The sequence below is a fragment of the Buteo buteo genome, chromosome 6 (assembly GCF_964188355.1).
Source record: "Buteo buteo chromosome 6, bButBut1.hap1.1, whole genome shotgun sequence".
NCBI lineage: Eukaryota > Metazoa > Chordata > Aves > Accipitriformes > Accipitridae > Buteo > Buteo buteo.
In genome coordinates, this window is record NC_134176.1 from 10,623,723 (window position 1) to 10,647,802 (window position 24,080).

Sequence of the window (24,080 nt, forward strand, 5' to 3'; positions counted from 1 at the left end):
TCCCAGCTTCTGTTCAGCTCTTAGCAAGTCCCATAGATTATTTTCTGTGCATTTGGGAAGGACTTCTGGGGGCAGTGGATGGGACAAGGGAAAACAAGAGGAGAGTGCAAGGCTGGATGAATACGTCATTCTTACTGTCATTTGCAAGCAAAAGGGCTCTGTTCACTACTGCGTCCAAGGACTCCCACAGCAGGAGGCTGGAGTGATGAGATGGTTCCAAGTGCAGCAGACTCTGGAGGATGGACAGCAGCTGGATGGAGACTGGAGAGCGGCTCACCTGGAAGACAGGGCAGCTTTCCATCACAGCAAGACTGGTTCCAAGCAAAGTGTGTTAACTTTGCCATTGCATGACTTTGCACCCCATGTGAGGGCCTACTTACTTTATTGAAGAGAGATGAAAAGACCTCATGATGATCGTTCATGTTTATCCCATCACATATCTTTAATAATTCCTCATCATCTTCTATCTTGAACTCCTCAAATGTATCACACTGGATAAGCAGATCCTCCTCCTCTATGTCTCTGCAATATTACAGCATTCATTTTCACTGGAGAGCCCTTCACTGATTTTCAGATGATTGTTTTTGTTTTAATGGCTTTTATCTCTTTGCCTCTCAGACTCGGCCAGTCGGTGTTGAAAGTACCCAACTCTACCTTATTTATAAAGGATCAAATGCCATCAGTGCGTCCTTTCTTGAACTGAATGTACCTCTTTCTACAGTCAAGACATGCAAATGAATGGGACTTTTCATGGCATAGCCTGGGCCAGTGTATGCTTTGTATGGGCTTCTTGGAGCTGTAACAACAGAGTGGCATTTCCACCTTTTTGAAACTGGGCCACCTTCTTCTTTTTTTTTTTAAAGTCAAGACAAATTGAAAATATTCCAGTGATGATTCTGTTTGAAAAACTTCCTTTTCTGTTACTCAAAACTGGATTAAAAAAACCCCAAATACTCTAAAGACAACTTTTTCAGCATTCTTGAGACCCCTCAGTGCAGGAACTCCACCCTTGCTAGTTGGCACTATTGAAAGATCTTCTCTAATTTTTATGGGGTTGGACAGAGCAATTCCAGTTATGTGGATAACTGCAACTCACATATAATGCATTCTAGAATTCATCATGGGTGTTTCTGACACAACATAATTTTTAAATTAAGAAACTGTGAAGATAGGTATGTCCAGATATGCATTAGTAAATTGTTTTAGCTGGATGCTCTGGGACCAACACCAGCAGTGAAGGCGTTTTGAATATAGCAAGCTGCTCAGTGAGCCCACAGCGTCACTTCAGGTTCAGTCTGAAACGCAGCCTCAATGAGGACGTCGCTGGGCCTTGCTCCATCTGTGCCCAGAGCCTTTGTCAATGCCATCTGTGCCAACAGCTGTCCCTGTGACACCGTGGTTGGCAAGAGCATCTTAACACTGGCCTAATGCCTCCGGTTCCTGTGTAATGGGTGCACAAAAGCATGGTCCGCTCCACCCGGGTACACTTCACTTCACACAGCTGAAGGCTGATTAAGTATTAAGCTTCCATAGCTGCGTTACTGTGAATCTCATTTATAAAAGAAAATTTAAACAGTGATCCTTACCTTAGCTTGTCTAAAATATCCAATAGCTGAAGCCCTGGGAGAACAAAAAAATAGATATATTGGCATTATGACCTACTTGGTACTGATCTGTAATGATCTTTATATAATGTTATGCTCATAAACACTTTTTGCAGAGAGAAAAAGTGAAAATATCTTCAGATGGATCAGTCAGATAAATGGTGTGGTTAAATGTCCCTTGCTCTCCACAGAAAGAAATGGAGCCCAGGCTCACCAGCTCAGATGCGCACATTATGTGAGGTGAATCCTAACAACGGTACCTAGGATCCCGGTATTCAAGCAGTTGGAAAGTATTTCTGACTCACAGGGCAGCTTCAGTGGCTCAGCTGAGTACACACAGGGTGAAGAAACCTTATGTACTCTTATGAGAAGTTGTAACGTATGGAAATGGGGCTACATAAGATGGTTGGTTATAGAAATGTGTTGAAGAAGCTCAAGTGATACAGTGCTGCTGGGATTCCAGAAAAGATCGAAGCTATTGGAAAGCAGCAAGGTTTTAAAAATCTGTTTACAGGAAGGTTGTTGAAGTAAAGAGAGACCAAAAGACAAAAAAAAGAAGGAGTCTGACTTTAATATTTGCAGTTTTGCTCCCCAGCCCTCTTTAGTCACCTTATGGATACATCTGAAAATAAACCTGCTTGGCAACTGATTTTCTCCAGAGAAAGTTAGGTGCAACAAACATCCTTACCTATGAACTCATTTCTGATTTGTGTCCTTGTTCTTAGCTCTTCTTTACCCAGTATGATGGCATTGATAGCACTCAGCAGTGTCACCATGTATGGCACGTTATCTGTGTTGGAGAGCTCGTTCATTATGACGCTGAATCGATACTGCTGGTTCTTCACACTCTGTTAATAACACAAGTGAAATTTCTGTTCAGACAGTTCAGAAACATCTACCACTTTGGTGCAGGCTCTCAGATGGAATTAGCATCTTAAAACCTCTCAGTTATCCCACTGTGCACAAGACAGGAAGATACAGATAAAAGCAGCACTCCCCCATCATGGAGCGGGGTCTGGTCAGCAGAGAAAGTCAGTGAAACTCCTCTTGGACCCCTTTATGCTTTCTGATAACTGATGCACCTACCTGGGCTTGTGGCCAATGAAACCCATGGATGCGGCATTATCTATTTTGCTAATCTGGTAGTGCTTTTCCTGCCAAAAGGGATCTTGTGGTTGGCAGTCATCTGTCCAGACAAGCCACAGAGCTGCACCATGGACTTATGCTGACCAGGCCAAATTTCCTCCAGTTTTCACCTTAAAAATCCCTGCCTCTCTTACCAAAATGATGCGAAATGGCCTTAATTCCCATCCCTTTTCTGTGGTACATAGATCTACCTGCATGGATGAGAGCAGAGCCGTACCCCTGCTGCAGCCCAACACTTGCCTTGTAATGGTCCAGGGCATCCAAAGCCAAAGCATGGCCATCTGATGAGTAAATGCACAGTGCAGCCAGGAGCTCAAACACTTGCTTTTTGACCATGACATTAGTTGTGTCAAGTGCTGGAGGGAAAACAAAACAAAACAAAAAAGAATTTATAATGACATTAATGTTCTGAATCTCAGTGTCTTCTGCTACATGGCTTATGACCAGTGGTAGAAAAACAGATTGAAGGAGTGGAGCCAGAATGTGGAAGATGGGAAGAAAAATATCTCAATTTATAGATATTCCATCCCAATAGCAATATCTGGTAGTAACTTCTATTGGGAACAGTAAATGCTAGTTCAGGTACCCTATTGGCATTTTGTGCTGCTTGTAGGTGTTCATTTCTTCCATGTATCAGTGGTGCACTGCAACAGCAGCCAAGATCTCGGCACTCGCAATCACACATTTTATTTCCCATTTTCACATATGGGTATTTTCTAGAACAGCAGATGAACCATTTTCTTCAATTAATGAGTCTTATTTTTAGTGCAGAAACACCCCATATGCATATCAAGTAGGCCAATTGTTCTAACCAGTCCCCATGTATTCCCTTTTTTCCACTGCTCTTTCTCTGTGAGCCCCAGGAGTTGGAGGAGTGGATTAGACCATCTTATTTTTCCTTTATTAGTGCACAAAGAAGCTTGACCACTGAAAAGCCCAGGGTACCGGCCTGTTTTTCACAGCACAAAAATGCCAGCTCTGTATTTCACACTACTTAAGAAAATACAGGGTGGAGAGGAAGAAAGAGGACTTCAAAACTGAAGAGGGGAGCAAGCTAGCTTTCAGACTAGATGCATTTTAAAAAATTATTAATAAGGGTTTCTGGGCACACCGGTGATCTCAGCTCTGTGAAGCAGCACAGAAGTTATCCTCCCAGCACCACCATCATTAAGTGCTGTACAGTAAGTCCTAGGAGATGCCCTGACGAGTGTCATACCTAATGACAAGCCAAGTGAATGGCAGCAGAAAGTGAGTGATATTACCTACCATCTTCTAGAAGGAACAGACTGAGCAGCGCAGAGAACGTGCTCTCTTGAGTCTAAACCATGCTACCTTCCCTCCTCTTTACAGGCTACAAGTCTCCACACCCTTTCAATCCCTCTCCCTCTGCCCTTGGGGCTCCCAAAGACTAAATAGCAAATGTCTGCTGACAGCTGAAGGGTCGAGGACTTCTCATGCCTGCGTTCAGCTAAGGCTGGGTTTATCCCCAGCTTCTCAGTAAACGACAAAGATATTTGTGTGGAAATAGCATTGGGTGGTAAAGGCAATGTCATTTCAAAGCAGTATTATTTTAAAGAAGAAAACAACCTCATTAATCAGTTGCGACCAACGATTTGCAAGAAGCCTGGTGCGAGGCAGGAGGACAAGCAACAGGAAAGTCCCCCCGCCCCGTGCCACATGTGATGGATGAAACGGGAAGATGTCTTCTCACCTTGGAAGAGCTTTCTAACGTAGCCCTCATTGCTCACAATGTATTCGATGCCTTTGTGGGAGTTCATGACCGCTCGCACACAGTTAATGCAAGTGAGCTGAAGCAAGGCATCAGAAATCCTGGCCACTCCTCGCCCGGACAGCCTGTCCAGGGCCTCCAGCAGGAGGTCCAGCCCGCACAGCTCCAGGAACTGGACCATCCAGACATCATCGCTGTTCTCCAGCCGCTTCTTCAGCCCAGAGTAGTTTACCACTGACGGCATTTGGAGGAGACGGATGCACAGCTCGGGCTCTGCATTTTCCAGGTTGGCCTCTGACTGGTCAGTCTCCTGGGGTCCGAGTTTCTCCTTCAGGGCAGCCCACTTCCTGTGGGCACCTTCCTTTTTGATTGACATCGTGAACAGTTTGTCCTGAAAGAAAATGAAAAGACAAAGTGAGAAGCTTGCCTGGACCGACGAACAACCGTCCAGCAGCCCTGGTTTTTCTCTTAGTGATTGGGATGTAAAGCTCAACTGCAGCAGGTCCCCAGCTCTCCAGCACGTAGGGCACACACTGGAACCAGTCCTCTGCTGAAGAAACTCAATATATCCCCTCCTTAACCACACACATTACATTCAGGCCCTGAAAACTGTAGAGAGACTCTTAGCACATCTAAGCCAGCAAATACAGCTTTGAAAGTAGCCAATTTACACCAGTCAATAGCCACTACCTATTTTCATGCAGCAGAAGGATAAGGTTGGAAGTGGCATTAACAGCTCTGAGCTACTTATGCCCATTATCCAGTTTAAAATCTCACTGCACTGGAGAGGCTGTGCAGTTTCTAAGCATTTGTAATGAGATGGAGAAGTAATTTTGAGCATACCCTGCTCATAAGAGCATCTGATTACCTTGTTATTTTTTGCTTTTGTTTCTTTTGACTGATGCAGAGGTTAGTTTTATAACACTCACTTAATCTTTTCCTGTCTGCTGTAATAGCAAATATGTTTGCAAAACGTGCTGCTTGCGTGTGATAATGTGAGAGCCTGACAGGTTGCAAGTGAAGGGGCAGCAGCGGGAGGCTATGGAAACAGCAGTGTGCCTTTTTGGAGATGCAGAGCATCTCTTCAAGGCCCGTCTCTCTGGAGGACATGGCCTGTCTCTGCCATGCTGTTAGCAGCAAGGAGAGTGAGGAGCTGATTCAACACAGAGAAACAGCAAAGCCAAATTTTCTGGTTTTAGGCAGGATTATTATTTTTCAGTCCCACAGTGATTAAGTTGTACAATGCAAGGCCTTTACAAAGCTGAATGCAATCAGTTTAAAGCTGAATTGCTCCCAGAGAGGACAGTTTGTCTCACAAAAGGGGAATAAACCTGCTGGACCCAAAGCCAGCCACTAACGCTAGCTCCCCTCCCTGCCACGCCACTGGGACCAATGCTTCCCTGGGCCCACACGGGGCTCAAAATAACCTGGGGGCCAGTTGGCTCCCAAACCCCCGCTAATGCAGAATTGAAGGAGATATAGGAGAGTCTCTCTTTCCCTTACCAGCTACAGCACAAGGGTTTCTAGCCCTGCAGCGTGTCAGGAAAAGGCTTGAAAAATCTAAACTGAGACATCTCTGAAAGGTTTTATTTGCCAGAAAGCCAAGATAAAAGATGGACCATTTACAATGGTTGGAAATAATCTTGTTATTTTAAAGCCTGCCTTGTGATTTTTCCTGGGGACTGCAGGAAAATGTTGAGAAAGGTCCTGGCTGCTTCGCTGCAGCAGAGCCACATGGCTTCTGGTTTACCCAAAAGTTTCATTTTGGCAGTCACCCCTTGGCAAATACACAGCCAAAAAGTTTGCTCACCAATTTGTGGCAGGCATGATATTATAGGCCTAAACATGCCTCTTGGAAAGATGCAAAGTGTGATGGGATGGGATATTTGAGAGACCCCGAACAATTCTCATGGGAAAAGGTGATGGTGGGACTCTTTGGCAGGGGCATTCAGCTCACAGCTCACAGCATCCACGGCTATGTTGAGTAAGGGTCAGAAGGTGGGGGAGTTAGCGGGATATGGTCACAGAAAATTCTTTTAGAAAGCTCTGGAGAAACCCTCTTGCAGAGTTTCCCTTTGCTTCAGTGGGGAAAGAGCTGGCCAAGTGCCCAGTTGTTCACTGTTCTGTTATCTGAAAAAATGATGGTCACGATCGAAAACCATGAAGTTGCAAATATACCATCTGAGAACACACTGTACAGCTGAAAAAATCATAAAAAGGACCATATAAAAACCCCCAAAACCCAAACGGCAATCCCTCCTGCCAAAGTACAGGCTTGAATTTCTGAGATTTGTCATCACTGTCTGCAGCCCAGAGCCCTGACTCATTCTTGGTAAAATTCTTGTTGGAGTTAGTCACCCCCAGTCACTCCTCAGTACCGAATCCCAGGAATTTGGGTTAGGCTCAATGCAAAGAAAAGAAATCCTCCCTCCGCAGAGGGAGAGGAGCAAAAGTGTCCTGCCCCCAGGGTCACAGCCCTGGCTATGGGTCCGTGTCCTACACCTCTCCCCGCAGCAAATTTACAGTCCTGGGGCTGGAGCGGTGCTCCTAAGGAGCTGCGGTCAAATCCTTCCCCGTGCTGTGCGTCGAGCCCAGCAGTCCTCTTCCAGTGCCCGGGGTCAAGGCCAGACTTTCAGCGTGGGGCAGTGCTGAGGACCATCCGTCCAGGGTGCGGCACAGCTCATCCTGCCCAGCCCCGTCCTTCGGTGGCTTCCGCAAAGACCCGAGGTCCCTCAGCCTCCCGCCTGGGAGGAGGAACCCACTGTCCTGGATTTTCTACTTCTGCACCGGGGACGGGCACAAACCCCAGCGCTGGCAGCGGTGGCCAAGCCCTGGCTCACTGCCTGGGACTCGTCCCTCCTCTTGGCTCTGCTGTAAGCCAGACTCTTTCCTCTCCCCAAAGTGAAAGGGTGCCCCAAGCAGAAGAATCTGGTTTTGGGCATTGCATGGATGGAAGAGCCTCGTGGTCCCGCTGCAGGAGCAGCCGTTGGAGGAGGACGGTCCCCCCAGCTCATTCCCCGGGCTCTGCCCTGCCTGGAGCTGTGCCGGGGCTGGTGCTGCTCAGCCGAGGGGCTGCAGAAGTGGCTGCCGACCACAAGCTTCCCTTTCTCTCAGTGTGACTTCTTTTTATGCTCAGCGAATCACATTTGCGTGTGACTAAAGGTTTCTTATCAAACCAGATAACAAAGCAGGCTGGCTTTTTGCTCCCAGTTGTAGAAATACTTCATTAGATATCATATCAGCTACAGAAGGTCAGAGAGATTATAATAGCATTATTGACCTTAGGCTTAGCTGATTTCTGAAAATTACACTCAACCAGTGCAACAGCAGAAAGGAAATACTGACAGAGCATCCTGTTTACCCGTGGATTTGTTCTGAATTATCCTTTCCTCCCCACCTGCTCTGCACAGATGTGAAGAGATGAGAAACAAACCCAGGCAGGTACCTCTCCAAACAGTACTGGCTTGTGTTTTTATGGACTAAGCTGAACAAATTGGATTGATTAAATACTCTTCCCCACAGAGAGTGCACTCTTTCTGTAGGGAAGAAAAGAAGATGGCTAATGTATCTAACCGTAAAAAGGGAATAAAATAAATAGGACCTGTACTATATAAATGGAAAGGAAATAAATATGGAGGAGACTGCAGTACAATTCTGCAGATGGTGTGATAAATCTGTTTACAAACACAGATATGAGTGATATATTATGAATGCAACATCTTTCCATATTTTCCATGAAGCACAGTGTTGCAAAGCATCATCCTTAAAGGGCTGGTAGTTTCGCCTTTTATCTCTGACCACAGGAGCTTATTAGCAGGTAAATGATCTCAGCAGAGTGAGACAGATAAGGGATTAAAATGGAATGCATCTATCTGGCTGTCTCACAGAGGCCATTTAGACCGTGCTGGCTGAGGGAAGGAAAGTCCCCTGACAAAAAGAGACAAGGCGCTAGACTTGAAAGGCTGAATACGTCTCGCCACCTGCCAGTAGAAGGGCATGGGGAGCTTTGCTTTTTGCTGCCCAGGCCATAGAGGAGGCTGCGATGGTGGAACCAATGTCCCCAACCTCTGCGTCCGACTGTGCCTGCAGCACCCGCGGTCTGCCCTCCCATCGCGCTCGGCATCGGTGCTGGGTGCTGCTCCCTAGGGCACATCCTGACGGAGCATCTTGTGCTTGCTGCCGTGGGGACACCCACAGCCCACAACATTCACCGGGATACGTGCAACCCTCCCCTCATCTTGCTTCTCACCCTCAGAGGTTGGTGAGGCCCGACAGGTAATGACAACTAAAGAAGCATCAATGCAAAAATACTCTTAGTTTAAAGAGATTCTTCTGGGAAACATAAAGGCATCATAAAGGCTTGTCCTCTTGCACCCGGCTACAGCAACGTTGTGGTTTGTGGCGCTATCTTTCCAGATCATTGGGTTTGCAAAGCTGTGATGTTCCCTGCATCCATCCAACCCAGTTCATAAAATTTCCTCCTCCTTTCTTTTTGAATCAGGTGCTTCCCAGATTCAGTTTTCTGTGCCCCTCTGTCCTTCAAGTCAGCTCCTAGGGAGATGACATCTGTGGGAGATAAATCAGGGCACATCAATACTTTCTCCATCCTGTGATGCTGTGGAGAACAGAGCTGCACAGCACAGCTTTCAGTCTAAATTATTACATGCCTCCAGGACGACATGGATCACAGCAAGGACCTGGGAGGACATGTCAGAAGAGCTTTCTCAGGGCAACTAAATATGATTGAGTGAAAACAAAAGGGAGAAAAATTACAGGTCAAAACCATTCTGATTTTTTGGGAGCAGACCCACTGCCCATGCTGCAGGACAGGGGGGCATGAGGGGGAACAGCATCTCCTTGCTGCCCTTTGAAGAAGTCTGAGAGCATCCCGACCACAAGTGCTGCCCTCACAGCCGACCGCTTCCCTCCACAAGGCTGCTTGGGCACACCGCTGGCCCTTAAGAAAAGCTCTTTTTTGCTGCTCAGCCCCTCCTCCCTTCCACGCCAGTTCCTGGCACTCAGGAGCCCGTTCTACCTGGCTGACTGCTAATGACAGGTTTTGCTTCTGGATAGTTCCAGTTTCCACTCTGCTGCTGGGAATATGCCGAGCCTTTGTATTTTGCAACGTGTCAGACTACTCAGTCACTAAAAAGAAACAACATCCTGGCTTTGTGCTTTCCAAAAGCACTTTAGGAAGCATGATGGGTTTGTTCCTCCTCTCCTCTTGCTTTCATTTGTACTATTGTGTTTTCCTGTGCAGCCTCTGAACAGCTGGCGTACATACAGGCTAATGAAATCATCTTCCCATGCACCAAAAGAAGTGTTGGGGGGGGGCTCACAAATCTCTATTTTAGAAACCAACCTGACCCCTTGGTGTGGGCCCATTAGCGTTGGTAGGAACCGGCAGCATACTCAGTCTCCCAGGGGAGCAGATGGTAAGGGTATGGTGGGAAATTGAGGCACGCACACAAAAAGCACGGTTTGCTCACCAGACCCTGCCTCAGCACACAAACCAACTGCTGCTCCATCCTTTTTCTGCCATAGCCAGTAGCCTCAGTCGCCTTCAGATCTATGTATTCTTGATCTCCCCAGTATCAGAGGCCAGAATGAGTCATTCATGCTTAAAAAATTAAAAGGTCTTGGAATGAGGCCTAATCTCGCTCGGCATTACTGAAGAAGTTCATGAAATCTCTGGCACACTACGCTTTGCTTTGGCACAGCCCCCGTGTGAGGCAAGCAGGAGCTCTCGCAAAGCAGCCCGGGTCGGCCGTGTCCTCAGAGGCACCGCACCGTCACGGGGAGTGTTTTGTCTTTAGCAAATGAGGGAGCACGGACACGCAGCCCGCTGCGGCCGGCGGGCAGGAGCTCTGCCATCCACGTGCTGGCTGGGGGTGGCACGGGGCTGGCAAGGGCTTCTTCTGGCAGAGAACTCCCAGAAAAGGACTTCAGTGCACAGAGAAAAAGGACCATACTGGTATAAATGTATATGTATTTTGCCAGTATAGCTTATTCTTTTACAAAGAAAGGAAAAACACGTTGTCCTGATTCAGTCCCATCATCTAACACTATTAGGATGCTGTGTGCCAGCACAGCTCCTCTCTGCTGGGCAAATACAAGCTATGGTATCGTGTGATGCCTTGCACAAGGGGTAAATGTTCCATTCAACACGTAGTGGCAGTGGTGGGGTTACACTAGGATTAACCATGCTGGTAAATATAATCACTGGTGCCTTCTTCCTTGCCAGTAAATAAACAAGTAAATAAATCATCAGGCTGCTATAGGTACTACATGCAAATCCAGCTCAAGTTTGATGCTCAAGGATGTTTATGTTAGGATCTTCAGTGGCACCTAAAGCCTTATTTGTATTTAAAGGTTGCACTAGCTTAGCTTTAAATGGGTTTAAAACCACTCTTTGTTACACCAGTAACACTGTCTGAAGACACTCAATAACCAAGTTACCTTAACCCGGGAAGCCAGGTTAAAATCAGGCTGGCGCAGCTCTCAGACCTTCGCTTTGGGAACGGCCACTGCCACTGGGGAGACCTGGCCAGAAGCAAGGTGCCAGCCTTCCCTATCTGTTTGAGTGCCAAATCAGCTGAACCAATTTAAAAAGCTTTCCACGGTGGGTACGAGCCCTGCAGCATCCTCGTATGCTACCCCCGGTGTTCGGAGGCACGGCGTTTTGGGGTTGGAGGGATGCCGGGTGGTAGCCAGCACTCGCCCCGTGCAGAGGGTGCCGGCTCCCAGCTGCACTGCAGCAAAATGGGGCTGCAAACGCTTCGCCCTGATCTCACCAGAGCTTCATCCCCGCTGTCGTTAGCAGACCCACGGGAGCCAGAGAGGTGCCCTGACCCAGCCGGAAAGGAACGGGACTCGGGTCCGGATCCCACGAATATCCTGACGGGGTGTAAGGCGGGTCTGGAGGGCCCCCCGCTCCCTGCTCCAGTACCCACACGCTCAGACGGAGGCAGCACATCCACCTACCAGCGATTCCAGCATCATTCAGCATTTTGGGATGCAATTATTATGATTATTATGATTTGGGGGTCACGTGAGAAGCAGAAACTGTTACCCAGCAACATGGACAGTGTGGTGGTAACTTTCTAAGACTCTCCCAGCTCCCGCTCAGCGGGAAGCTGTCACACAAACAGGTATTATGAGAACCAAAACCCTTTTATTGCTTTTTTTGTTTGTTTTTAAACACCTCCACAGGATGCCAAGAGGACAGAGAAAACAGGTAGAGGGAAGAATTCCTACCTCAGAGCTGAAGCCAAATTATTCCCTTGTCTCTCTCGCACAGAAGGGCCCTTCTCAACCGGCTGTGTGAGCCTTCACTTCCCCAGCCAGCTCATTTTCTTCTTCTCTGCCAAGCAACCTTCAGTCAATAAAGTCTAAATCCTCAAATGAGCGTGTCTGCAAATCACACGCTCTAAGAAAGTTCAACAGGATGTCAGCGTCTAATAGTATGTAAATACCAGTCTTCGGAAAGGTGCAAGGAAGTGAATTTTCTGTAGCCTCCAGGGAAGGTATTTGCATATCATTTCTCACCCCCTTCGTTCACTCTTCGGAGGGTGACACTTCCCCATGGGCTGGGAAGGAGGGAGGCTTGCGCCGCATCTCCATCCGCCAGCACGAGAAAGCAGTCCTGGCATGGGGTGACTTAGAGCAGGGAAATGATCAAAGGAGGGAAATGATCTGGCAAAGGAAAGGAAAAAAAAAAAAAGGAAAAAAAAAAACCAAAGAAGGATGGCCGGGGTGGGTGGGATGGAGAGCGTGGGGGTGGCAGGCAGCAGGGACAGCCCCTTGCACCTTGCATCAGCTGCGCGGGGTTTTCTGGCTTTGTGGCACCGGGCTTTTAAACACTGCAAGATCTCAGAGGTCTTTGAAATGCTGGGAGAGCCAGGACAGCTTAAAATAATGAGGATGTCTGACCCAAGGCCTCCCAGCCCAGGATCGGCAGCGAGGAGAAGGGTGGCAAAGCAAGGGTCGGAGGGTCAGGCAGCGTCCCCCGGGCAGGGGCTCGGTGACGGGAATCCTGCTCTCGCTGGGGTACCCCTACGGTCCCACTGAGCTTCAGTCCAGCCCAGCTTTTATGGGCTGAGCAGGCTCTGAAGACTTTAAAAGCTTTTTAACAGAAAATGTCTCTGTGCCTTTCTGATCGAGATTTCACGTGGAAACTAGTTTGTGAGCCACAGCTGTAAAATGCATGCATTCAGCCTCTCGGGAGGTGTTAACTGAAAGCCAGTTATTATTAAACTGTGAATATTTCAACATGGCCCATTTTAGCAGAGACCTCCTGCCTGGCTCAGGGTAGCTGTTAGGCTTCAAATGCTGTTTTTTTCTTACTCTGTGAGCTCTCTACCCTGAATTGAACTCCCCAGATCAAAAGTTGGAGCCCACAGCAAGAGCTTTCCTGCCTTAGTGGGGAAACTCAACCCTTGTGTACATGAGCCCAGCTCCACCAATATTAGAAATACACTGATCTGTCTGCCTTTTGGTCCAAATTCAGCTAGCCCTTAAGAGATGAACTTGCTTTCTAATTAAGGAAGTTTCACCATAACAATTCAATACCCAGGGAAATGACTCTGCACAGCTCCCCATCCTGCTGTAGGAAGCACTGTGAGGGTGTGTTTATACAATACAAGACAAACGTTAATTCATGATGGGTTTTACAACAGCAAACGAATGTCACTTGATGTTACGTGCACTCCTGAAGCGTAATCCGCAAGTCCTCAAAAGGTCAGTCACTAATCTAGTTCTTGGGAGCAGGATAGGGCTCACACCAGGTTTTAGGGAAAAAATAAAAGGTTAAGAGAAGAAAAATTCCTGCAAAGAAAGGATTGTTGATGTTGCAAATTCCTGTCCTCGCAACCATGGAAGAAATTTAAAGGGCTATCAGCTCCCATCAGGTTTCATCTGAAGCCCGGACCTGTGAGATATGCCAGAAAGGTTTGCGTTCTTAGAAAGGTTGCATCATCTCCCACATAAAAAAATAAACAGAAGCGAGTAATTGGGCTAAAAAGCAGAAAAACCAGCTCTGGGGCTGCAGTGTCCCTCTGCGGGTCCCGCGGCACATGAACAGCAGCAGCAATGGGCCGTAGCTGAGAAAAACGAGGGGGTTTGGATCCCAGCTCCTGCTCCCAGCGTGTGCATCACTTGTGCTTCTTCCAGGCGTTGGCAGCCCTGCCTGCCCGCTGCAGGCAGCTGCCCGCGCCCTCGCCACGCTCTGATGCCAGCCCGCGCGGGAGCAGCTCGTGGACACGTGGATGCTTCTGCTTGCCCCCACACCACCAGAATGTCGGGGGTTAAGGGCATAAATCCTTTGATGGATCCATCCTCTCACATCTGAGCTTCTGTCCCAGCGACTCTGCTTTCAGAGAGAGGACAAATGGTTTCCCACCAGCAAATCAGCCCAATTCCACCCTGATTTTCTAGCAGATGATTTGGTGGTCCTCCGAACAGTAATTACATCAAAGTCAGGCAGATTAAATCAAGAACTAACAGTTTAGTCCCACGTTAGGTAGACAAGAGCTGAGACCCTCTACAGCTCCAGTATTGCTCTGCTGCCTCCGGATCGCAGCATGGTGGCTCCCCTGCCCACATGGCGGGTCCACAAAACGCAGGAATCCAATTAAACAGAAATAAATACACCCAATTTGCCCTTAGGAATTAGATTATTCCTGATTACAGCAATCAGTGTCTTCTTGCTGCTCTACACTTATGCAACAAATCGGCTCCCGTGCCAGTGGCTTTTCTTGTAAGTTGTGTCAAGGATTTTGGAAAGGAGACACTCAGCTCATTTCTGGCTGGCAGAGAGAGATGCTAGCCAGAGGTCTGCTGCGATGGCTCTTTTTAGGTGATCCTGCCTAAAATGCCTGCTATCATCCGCTACTAAATTACTAAACATCAGCACAGCCAGTATTTGAGAATTACAGGTGTAATATTCGCCTCCGCATCCTTGCGACCGCCTTGTTGGGTACCGCGGCTCCTATAGAGCCAGTGAAGACAACCACGTTTATAGGAGAAAAATTAGGGTACGGGAAAAAAATCTGGATAATTAACAAGACTCCTTCATTCATCTGAGAACTGAATTCCACGTTAGAAGGACCAGTGTCAAAGAAAGTGCTGAAAGGGCACTGAAAGGGGGTTTGGCCAGGTGAAGACGTACAAATTTAGGGGGAGAGCCCAATCCTCCCCCTGCCCACAAGGAAGGGAAGGTGTCTGGCCTTTGCAGCATGACCCTGTGCCACAGGGACAGCAGCAGATGACAGAAGAGCTGCTGGGGAGCAGATGGGCCAGCGATGACCTTCCCAGGCATTGGGAGAGCACAGTGAAAGCAGTGCGTTTGCTCCCTCCTTGAGGAGCAGAGACATCTGAGCATCCTCAGGAAGTCGTGGGAGCAAGATGGGAGCTACAAAGCTGACTGCTGGCTCTTCTGCTTACTGACTTGCTCTGCCCTCCTTGGAGACGAACACCCGTCCAGCCCTCTTGTCACAGACCAGCTCTCTGGCTGCTTTTCTGCTGAATATGTTCACTTTAGATGATGCTATAAGGAGAAAAAAAAAAAAGCGTTCTGAAGTAGACTTTCTCTGATGGATACTTCAGATAATGAAAATAAAGAACTCTGCTACTGCCAGCACATGCATATTTCCGGGAACTTTGTATTTAATGGGGTCGATGTGCTATAAACATCCAAAACATTTGCTCCGCAGCTCTTTTGGTAGGAAGCTTCTGCAACAAAAAAACATCCTGTTTTGGGGAGGGTGCTTCCAGCCGGGGAGATTAAACCATTAACCATGGGGATCTCGGTGCTTTCTTTGGACAGGCAATGACAAAGTTTTCTGCCAAAACCCCAAACTGCACCGGCAGTTCTACCCAGAGCAAAGGGCACAGACCCATGCATGGGTTTCTAAAGAACGTACATGCTCCTAAGCACAGGCTGAGGAAAGAGCCTGATATTTATTCAGTTTATTTATCCTGCATACATTTATTACACCTGTGCTAAGGCTGCAGGGGAACCGCTTAGGAATTGCCAGGATAAAGGCTGCCGAGGCAGCTGAACTCTGCTCCCTTGCGCACACGCTGGTGCTGCAACAGTGAGAAGCTGTAATTACAGAAAAAAGCCCGTTTGAGCCCTGCCCCAGAGGGAGAGAGGCAGGCAGGTCCTGTGCAGGTTTTAGCCGTACTTCTCTGGCACAGGCAGAAACCCGCCTCACTTGCACAAGGATGATCTTCAGGCAGGGAGTAGCTCTTCCCTAAAAACCAGTATGATGCAGGAGCAACACGGGGAAAAGGGTTGTAGGCACCACTAAGCCAAAGAACTACCTGGATCCATATTCATGTTTACAGATGTCTCTGCTGAAAAAAAACTACTGAGACACCAGAATGGTACATAAGAAAGCAGCATTTTCCCAGCTCTTCTCCAAACAGGCTGCAAACACGACTCCCTCCTATTGAGATCAGCTTTTCCATTCAACCACCGATGAATCATGGTGGCTGGTATCTCACCTGGTGAAGAGCCCAAGAGCAAACACCCTGAACATTTTTGTTCCGATAAGGCTGACCATAGCCAGGATTCCTCGCGTTAAGGAGAACAGACCCAGATACTGCCAGGTACTTTCCTGTGAGCTTGTCTGAATATGAATGTTACTAAAAGTAACCAGAGAACATGCTCAGCTGCCAATTCAAGAAGTTAAGCATTTGAGCCGTTTAAAATAAATTCTTGCAGAAGAGTGGCTTAGCATGATTTCAAAACTAATCCACTCCAAAGATGCCTTCAGACTATTTTCTCTACTGCTGGGTGAAAAAGTTTGAAGTCCCTATGTTACAATGCAGTAATCTTAGAACATTGACTAGCTTAACCTTTCACTTTGCTACAGTACTTGGTCCAGCTGTTTCGAGAAGACCTAAAGTTGTCCTCCTAGATATTATCTTTCCAGTTTTAACTCAGCCTTGGAATGAATGTGAAGGGATTTTAATATGGCCCAACCAGCTGGAGGTTTATGATGGGAAATTCTCATGCTGGGGCGAAATGACCTTACTATACATAGCTCTAACTTACATGCAGGATATCTTATACCAACATTTTGATGTCTTTTATTTTTTCCTGCATAATAATTTAAATCACTTTAGGAACAAGTAGTTGATACTGGGTTTTTTCTTTACAAAGAAATCAGTTGTTCGGTCATATCCTCAGGTTTGCGTAGTCCAAAGAGCTGCAGTGCTTTATGCCAGCTGAGCATGTGGCTGTCATTGATCTTCAAGTGGAAAATCACTATATTTATCTGATAAATAAATATACAACTAATATTAGGATATCATTTTATAAGTGATTCATCTCTATACATACGGCTTGCTCCAACATTTGCTTACAAGTGTTATCAGAACAGGGGTTTGGGATTTACAGATTTGTAAATCAATTCAGCTTTGTGACAGTTCTTTTCCCTACCTTCCTTCTAGATAAATAGAGGCCGGATTTAGGGCTTGGTAATGGTTGTGGAGGTTCAGTCCATTTCCAGTAATGGAAATAACAAAAACCAGAATTTATCCCCAGGCTTATAAAAGAAGCCTCAGGACTGGGTAAATACAAAATAACTCATGAATATTGGACAGCTTGTTCTGAAATGTGGAACTACAGCCCATCAGCGCATAAACAAGAGAGCAGAGCCAAGCAGGCTGGAAAGCAGTGTTCCGAGGAAGAGATGGAGCAGCTCAGCCAGGCTTCGGATGCAAGCTACTCAGGGAGCCGGGTGCCACATCAGCATGATGAAAACCAGAAGGGAAACAAGTTATAAAACATATCAGGGAATAAAAAGATTTGTTCCCCTGTTCACCTTCATGGCGGGCTCAAATTTGCACCACTTGTCATGTAAGTCAGGAACAAGACACGTTCACAAAGACTTCCTAAATTGCAAAGCCCGCTGCTGAAGTGCCAGGTAAATGTTGCAACACACAGCTTCTTTTTCCGTGCAAACTTTTTTGCTCTGGCTCAGAGTGCATTTGCTTTACTGCATTGTACACGCAGCTGAAACTTAAGCCGACCAACTCTACAGGATTTCTTTTTTTTTTTTTTTCTAAATAGCAGAAGTAATTAATCTTCTTCAGAGAATGAATCAGCCTTTTCTGAGCTAGAAACACACAAAGGAGGAGATTGTGGTTGTTTCTGGGGCGGGAGGGAGGCTTACTCACACAACCGACGCAGCAGAGGCAGCCGCCCAAGGTCCACAGCTGTGGGCAGCGAAGGGGGGGCAAAACCCCAAAGCCGGACCCCAGAACCCCCCAGTGCCACCCCGCGCACCTGGGGGACCCGCTGCACCGGAGGGAGCGAGCTCGGCGTTGGGCAGCAGCGCGGCTGGAAGAGACGGGCCAGTGCAAACCCAACGGTGCGGGGACCAGCCTTTTATTTAGGTGAAGGACCTCGACCTGGGCCGGGCGGTGGACAGAGCTGGTTTGCCGTGGCTTGGTTTCTTGGCAGGCTGTGGGAAGAAAACCATCGCTCATAAAGCTGCTACCTCGTATCACGGGAACTTCTGTTTGCACCGGGGGGCTCTGTCAGAAAAGAACGCTAACGCTTAGCTCGCTGCTTTCGGCGAACGCCGGGCAACGACTTAACAGAAGAGCAGGACAGACGAGGAGTAGACAGTTCCCAGATGGGGGAAACCAGCACAACAGAAGCAGGATGGAGATAGCTGTCTTATTAAAAATAATGCAATTTAACTGACAGAGCGGAGGGTAACAAAGTTACTCCTAGAGCCGCTCACCGACGTAACAAATAAATAGAAATGACGCCGTCCTCATTCATCGATTTGGAGAGAGGAAACGGGCTCTGCTGCCGCTTCCCTCCTTCCGTCCCCTCCGCCTGCCGGGGCGGGCTGGGGAGAGGCCGTGTCTCCAGCAAGGGACGCGCTCGCCGGGGAGCAGACCTGCGGGTCTCCAAATTCACCTGACCTCTGCAAGGGCAAAATCACCAACATTTTCCATTTTAAACTACAACTAAATTTAGAGGTTTTATGGTTGCAGGGTGCCTCCTTTCCCACACTTTCCTGGAGTGATTTCCAAGTTCCTCCACTGTCCTCGCTCGTTAAAACGTGACTCAGCTCTCCCAGCTGGAAAAGCAGAGACCCACGCAGTCCCGAGGTGGCCTGCTGCCATTAGGGATGTCCTGTGTCGGCATTAACCATCAGCTTGGGAGCAGCAGAGGCAACAGAAGGCTTTGCAAGTCAGATCTGGGGAGAAATCAGTGTTACTGAACCTATGGGTACTCTGCGAGCAGCTACGCAATCTATCAATGGGAGTTTCTCTCGTGTCCCTTTTGGGAAAGTCCTCCCAGCACCGAGGACCAACTGAGGAGACCTGCACAACAGACTCTAATGGAGCAGCAAGGCAAAGAGAAAATTCCTCCTCTGCCCTTAAACACTCCCCCTAATTAATACCATACACACCTCAGCTGAGGCAAAATAATGGTCATGTTAAGAAAAACAAATGGGAAGTCAATGCAAAATAGCACCACCTGGTGACACCTATTATAACCATGCCAAGTTCAACATTGTGCCATACCAACTACAAAATTTGGCAGTTCTTCATTTGCCTTTCCTTTTTTTACTGGACATAGTGCTGGAGCAATGCCCCTTCTGAAGTGAGCTGCTGCTTTTAAGGTATTTAAACATTTTGGAATCGGCTGAGTGACTCCAATGCTGGGATGAGGACTTCATCCACTGGCTTTCAGTCATCCTTCTGGCTTTGCCTGGTCTCTTTTATCAGCTCAGTAGCTTTTTCAGAGCACCTTGAAATACACCATCAAATGCTACAGAGCTTTTTGCAAACACTATTGCTTGCTTAAGATTTTCATTGATCTGTGGCTTCAGCATTCCCAGCACTTTGAAACGTCAGCTCAGGTATCAAAGTAGTAGAAACAGCTGAATCTGTGAACAATACCTGTTCATTACATCAAACAGAAAAACCATCACGCTATTAGACCCTCTCCTGATGCTTTCCACAGATGTGAAAGGCTAGGTTGACAAAACAGCAACAAATGTTCACCTGCCACATCGTACAACCACTTACTTTTAAGTGCAACAACCGTTGTAGATGCCAGGCTGTGAGTCGGGGGCTCATGAGCTCCACACACCCTCTTCCTATTTGTTTCCACATTCAGTTCCATACCATCGGCTCGTCGTCTACCGCTTATGACATCTGGTAACAATCATAAGGCTTGGCCGTTGCTCACTAGTTGGTTTTTTTTTTAGGAAAAAGGAACCAGACAATACTTGCCCTTCACGAGGATCCTGAGTGGCACTGAGAAGTCACACAAACGTAGCGAACCCTTTTTTGAAGCATTCCCATCTAGCGCTTCACTCCAGTTTGTACAGCACGCCTGCAGAACTGGAACAACCGGAGTGCCATGACAACCCCACACCAGACCCACCAGCACGATGCCAACCGCCATTAGAAGGAGAAAGCCAAGGCTCAGAATTCAATGTAACTTTTTTCCTTCTCCCAATTTGGTCTTAGCATCTCGGTTGACAGCATGGGACCCAAGAGCTCTCGATATAATTAAAATACAGATTGTTTGCCCACTCGGTTGCAGCACTTGGTGCTCTCAGTGCTTTTTCTGGCCACTGGGAGATGAAGGCAGCCTCTGCAGCACAACACTCACAAACACTGTATGATAAACTGCTACACATGCAATGCTGAGAAAAACTGGAATAAACTTGAGTTTGGTGGATAATGCCAAAGGGATTATAACATATTAGGTCAAAAGCATGAAGTCATTCTCCAGCCTCCCTCCTGCACTGAACACCAGTGGTATCATGCTGCAGGGCTTTATGTAGCTTCTGCAAAATATTTAGCTATTTTTCACCTAGTTAGATAAAAAGCAATGTACAATGTTAACAAATGGAACAGGGGTAACTCTTTGTGATGTGTTTGCACCTACCAACTGTGGTATTTTGCACTGAGCAGAGCTGGATTTGTTCAGTGCCACTGTGTGATCCTATGAGTTGACTTTGTTGATTCAGTGGGTGGTATTTCCTCTGAATCATTATTGATAGACCTTATTGCAAATCTTAATAGCAAGGATATTCAACTGGGAGTTAAATCTGAGCTCAGATATGAGCACTGAATTTGTCTGAAGTTCCCCCAACTTTTGCAGCTCTGTGAATATTGTTCACTGCCTAATCTATGGCATTGTGTTGCTACCCACTGCCGAATTACGCCCATCTTCTACTCATGACTGGTTATAGTACAATGGTGGGATTAAAAATCCCTCATCCACAGAATAATCATTGCAGAAAAAAAATGAATAATTGAAGACATGGAAGTAAATGGCAGGAGAAAGAAGGACAAAATGCAACTTAGTTTGATTTGATAAGAGCAATTTTCTACTCACTTGCTCTGGGAAACCTATCTGGCATACCTGGCACACAAGAAAGGGGTAGAGTTCAGCCTCCAACACATTTGAAGTGCAGCCACTTGCTACACAGCTCAGTGAAACCAAAAGACACAAAAGATGAAAATTTGTAATAAATAGGGTACAGACCTAAAAGGATCAGACAGCCAGTCCCATAGAAGGGGTCAGTCTGAGTTTGGCAGGCGTCACTACTGAAAGCGAGGGAGACTCCATCCTACTTAACATCTGCCTTCACGACAGGATGAGTGAGAGAAAGCTGGGAGAATACTGCTCCAGCACAGAGCATCGGGATATGCAATAAAAATGGGATTAATAAGAGGGCTGGAATAAGATCAGAGCTGACAGCAGAAACCAAAAGTCGGACGGACGCCTGGGGATGAAAATCCCAGTCTCCCACCCCCATCACAGGACAGGAGGAGCCTGGGCAGGAGGTTAATTGCAGTACCTACCAGGTGAGGTATTTATTTCTAGGAGAGGTGTCAAAGCACGAGAGGCACCAGATGGACCTCTAAGCCTTGCAGCTCTGCTCATCCACGGGGAAGTCAGAGAGCGAGAAGCCCACTGCAGGACTGCCAGGGATCAGCAGAGGCTGGAGCCTGCTTCATGAAAGCAGACAGCAAGTTCTAGCTTGTTTGGCATTGCACAGCAAAGAGAAGAGCATGCAACTCCTATTTCTATACTGGTAAGAGAGAAAGGCATCAGACTGGGAGAACGAAGCAATCATAGTGCAAATACAAATAAGAGAAAGCCATCTATTGGAAAAAAAAATTTCTAACAGTTCAGTAAAGTTCTGAAACTTCCCCTTCCCAGGAGATCAGGAACAAATGAATTACAGCGGCATGCAATAAGGCTGTAATATCATTCAGTCCTTATCTTTGCTGACCTGCCAGGTCCCTTCCAGTCCTACATTTAGATTATCTTTTACACAATGGGTCTTGTACACTGCTTGCATTTTTGAAGCAAAATTCTTGGATGACAGCCAAGAATGGGATTATTAACTTATAACAGGACAAAAAAAATCACATACCCTCATAGGTTCCTGCAATCCACCCCCCCACCCTCCAGTTTTGGCAGCCACCGCTCCTCTGTATAGTGGAAAAACAAGCTTAAGTGGATGGAAGAGAAATGAGGTTAGTGGCCAGACAGCCCAAATTCTGAGCAAGTTCAGTAGGTCGATTGCAACCTTACTATAACTCTGCTGACTCCAACTTTTCTTTTTAACTGACTTAGGCCAGAAGTTTCCTTGCAGTCTGCAGGCAGGCAGGGAGCCTGATGTGTTTTGCAGCCTGCAGCGTGTTTACTCAGAGAAATTCCTCAGTCTTAGGAATCCAAGAAAAAACGATGTGCAGTTCACAATGCTGATCTGGTATGGGGAGGGAGGACCGTGAACACCATTTTGGGGTAATTCTCCTAAGATCAGTGTATCCGAGCACTCCTTCCCCGCCCCCAAGCTCTGGAATTCAGCTGATGTTGCAAGAAGCCACTTCATCGTTGCAGAACTATTGAGAGAAAGGGAGGATGAGGCACGAGAGAAGTATGTGAGTAAATCCGGGGCAGGACTTGGGAGACCTTGTCTAAAAACTACTGGATAACAGAATCTTTCAAAACAAAAGCCTGAAACCGGCCCAGTCCCGGGAGCAGACGCGGCAGCCGTACGCTATATGCTAGTAGATGGACTGTCACACACAGGCACAGCAGGACCACATCCCGCCCGCACATCCCACTGTCACACCTGCAATCTGGACCACATCGCACCTACACGTCATAGCGTTGTACGGACCACGTTGCACCTATACATTGTGTCGCACCTACGCGCCAGAGCGTTGTACTGGCCATCCGGACCATGTCGCACCTACACATCGCGTAGTTGCACCTGTGAGCCGAACCTCATCCAGCCCGTACGCGGGCTGTTCGCAACTGCAACCCGGACCAACTCCCACCTGTACGTTTCGCCGCTGCGCTTGCGATCTGGACCTCGTCCCACCTATACCTCGCGCTGTTGCATCTGCAATCTGGACCGCCCCCCACCTCTCCGATGCACAGTCGAACCGGCAGCCGGGACCACGTCCCGGACCTGCGATCTACTGTCCCAACCTGCAGCCCAGCCCAGGTCCCACCATCACCTCCCGACCCTCGCACCTCCAATCCCCCCCTGCCCGCTCGCCCAGCACCTCTCCGCAGCGCCGCCCAACACCTCCGAGCAGCCTGCGGTGCCGGCGGGGGGGTCTTTAATCCCTTGACACCGACCCCTTCTCACCGCCCGGGCTCGGAGGGAAGAGCCGGGAGGGAGGATGCCCAGCCGGGGCTGCAACCCCGGCAGCGGAGGTGGAGGGGGAGAATTCAGCCCAACTTCTCCCGACCCAAAGGACCCCGTTCCCGCGATCGCCCCCGGCGGGGCTCGGCCTTACCGCGGCGGCTCTCCTGCCGGCGGTGCGGTTCGGTGCGGTGCGGTTCGGTGCGGTTCGGTGCGGTGCGGCGGGCAGCGACCCTCCGCCGGCGCCCGCAGCCGCCGGGCTCTGCCCGCCCGCGGCAGCCGCGCCCGGTTCCGGGGCGGAGCGCGGGCGGGGCGGCGGGGCGGGGGGGGGTCCGGACCGGCCCCGGCGGGGAAGTTTCTCCCCGCCCGACCCCCGCACCCCCCCGCCGGCAGCCCCGGCCCCCTCCCCCGGGCTCGACCTGGCAGGGGTGCGGGCAGAGTCGTTCCCCCCCCCACCCCGAGCCAACGTGCTGAGACTCCCCTCGCCGCAAAGGGGTCCTGACCCCCCCACCCGGGAGGGATTCCCCTTCGTCCCGTCGCCCGTGGGCATCCTGGGGGCCAGCTCTGCCCCCGGCCCGGACAATAGGGGTCTTACAGCCCGAGGGGCTCGCTGCCCCGGCGTGGGGTCTCTCGCTGTCCAGCCACGGGGGTTTGAATCCACGGGGCTGGGAGGTGAGTGGGGAATCACGAAAGCTGGGGACAGGCTACCCAAGCGGGCAGAGACCCGAGGGACCCTTCTTTAGGGAGCCCGCGCCCCATCTCTGCAAGTGAAACGCTTCACTTGGAACGTCTGTGAAAAGAGGGGAGGGATGCCGGCACCTTTAGGAAAATGCATCGGCTCTACCGATGAGCAGTGCAACAGTGGAGTTAAGCTAAAGATTGTCAGTCAGGTGGGGGGAGTTTGGTGGAAAAGTTTGTTTCCCTGCGTGGGTCAGGAGT

At 48.5% G+C, this 24,080-nt stretch overlaps 1 protein-coding gene across 1 annotated transcript; it reads right to left on the reverse strand.

Annotated features, from left to right (window-relative positions):
* Positions 1-1,582: 1,582 nt before the first annotated feature.
* On the reverse strand, positions 1,583-23,420 carry LOC142031895 (inverted formin-2-like). The gene is made up of 5 exons (XM_075029711.1): positions 23,296-23,420; positions 4,462-4,870; positions 2,991-3,106; positions 2,293-2,452; positions 1,583-1,620 (listed from the first exon to the last, which is right to left on the reverse strand). The coding sequence occupies exons 2-5, from the start codon at positions 4,853-4,855 to the stop codon at positions 1,583-1,585; spliced, it is 708 nt and encodes a 235-aa protein (XP_074885812.1). The 5' UTR covers positions 4,856-4,870; positions 23,296-23,420.
* Between the last annotated feature and the right edge of the window lie 660 nt (positions 23,421-24,080).

What these genes read in the sequence shown, in the direction of transcription:
- LOC142031895 (XM_075029711.1), bottom strand. Translation starts at nt 4,855, where the DNA reads ATGTCAATCAAAAAGGAAGGTGCCCACAGGAAGTGGGCTGCCCTGAAG. An exon ending in CGTTAGAAAGCTCTTCCAAG is followed by an intron (nt 3,107 to 4,461) that starts GTGAGAAGACAT and finishes TTTTCCCTCCAG; the next exon opens with CACTTGACACAACTAATGTC. An exon ending in AATCAGAAATGAGTTCATAG is followed by an intron (nt 1,621 to 2,292) that starts GTAAGGATGTTT and finishes TTGTTCTCCCAG; the next exon opens with GGCTTCAGCTATTGGATATT.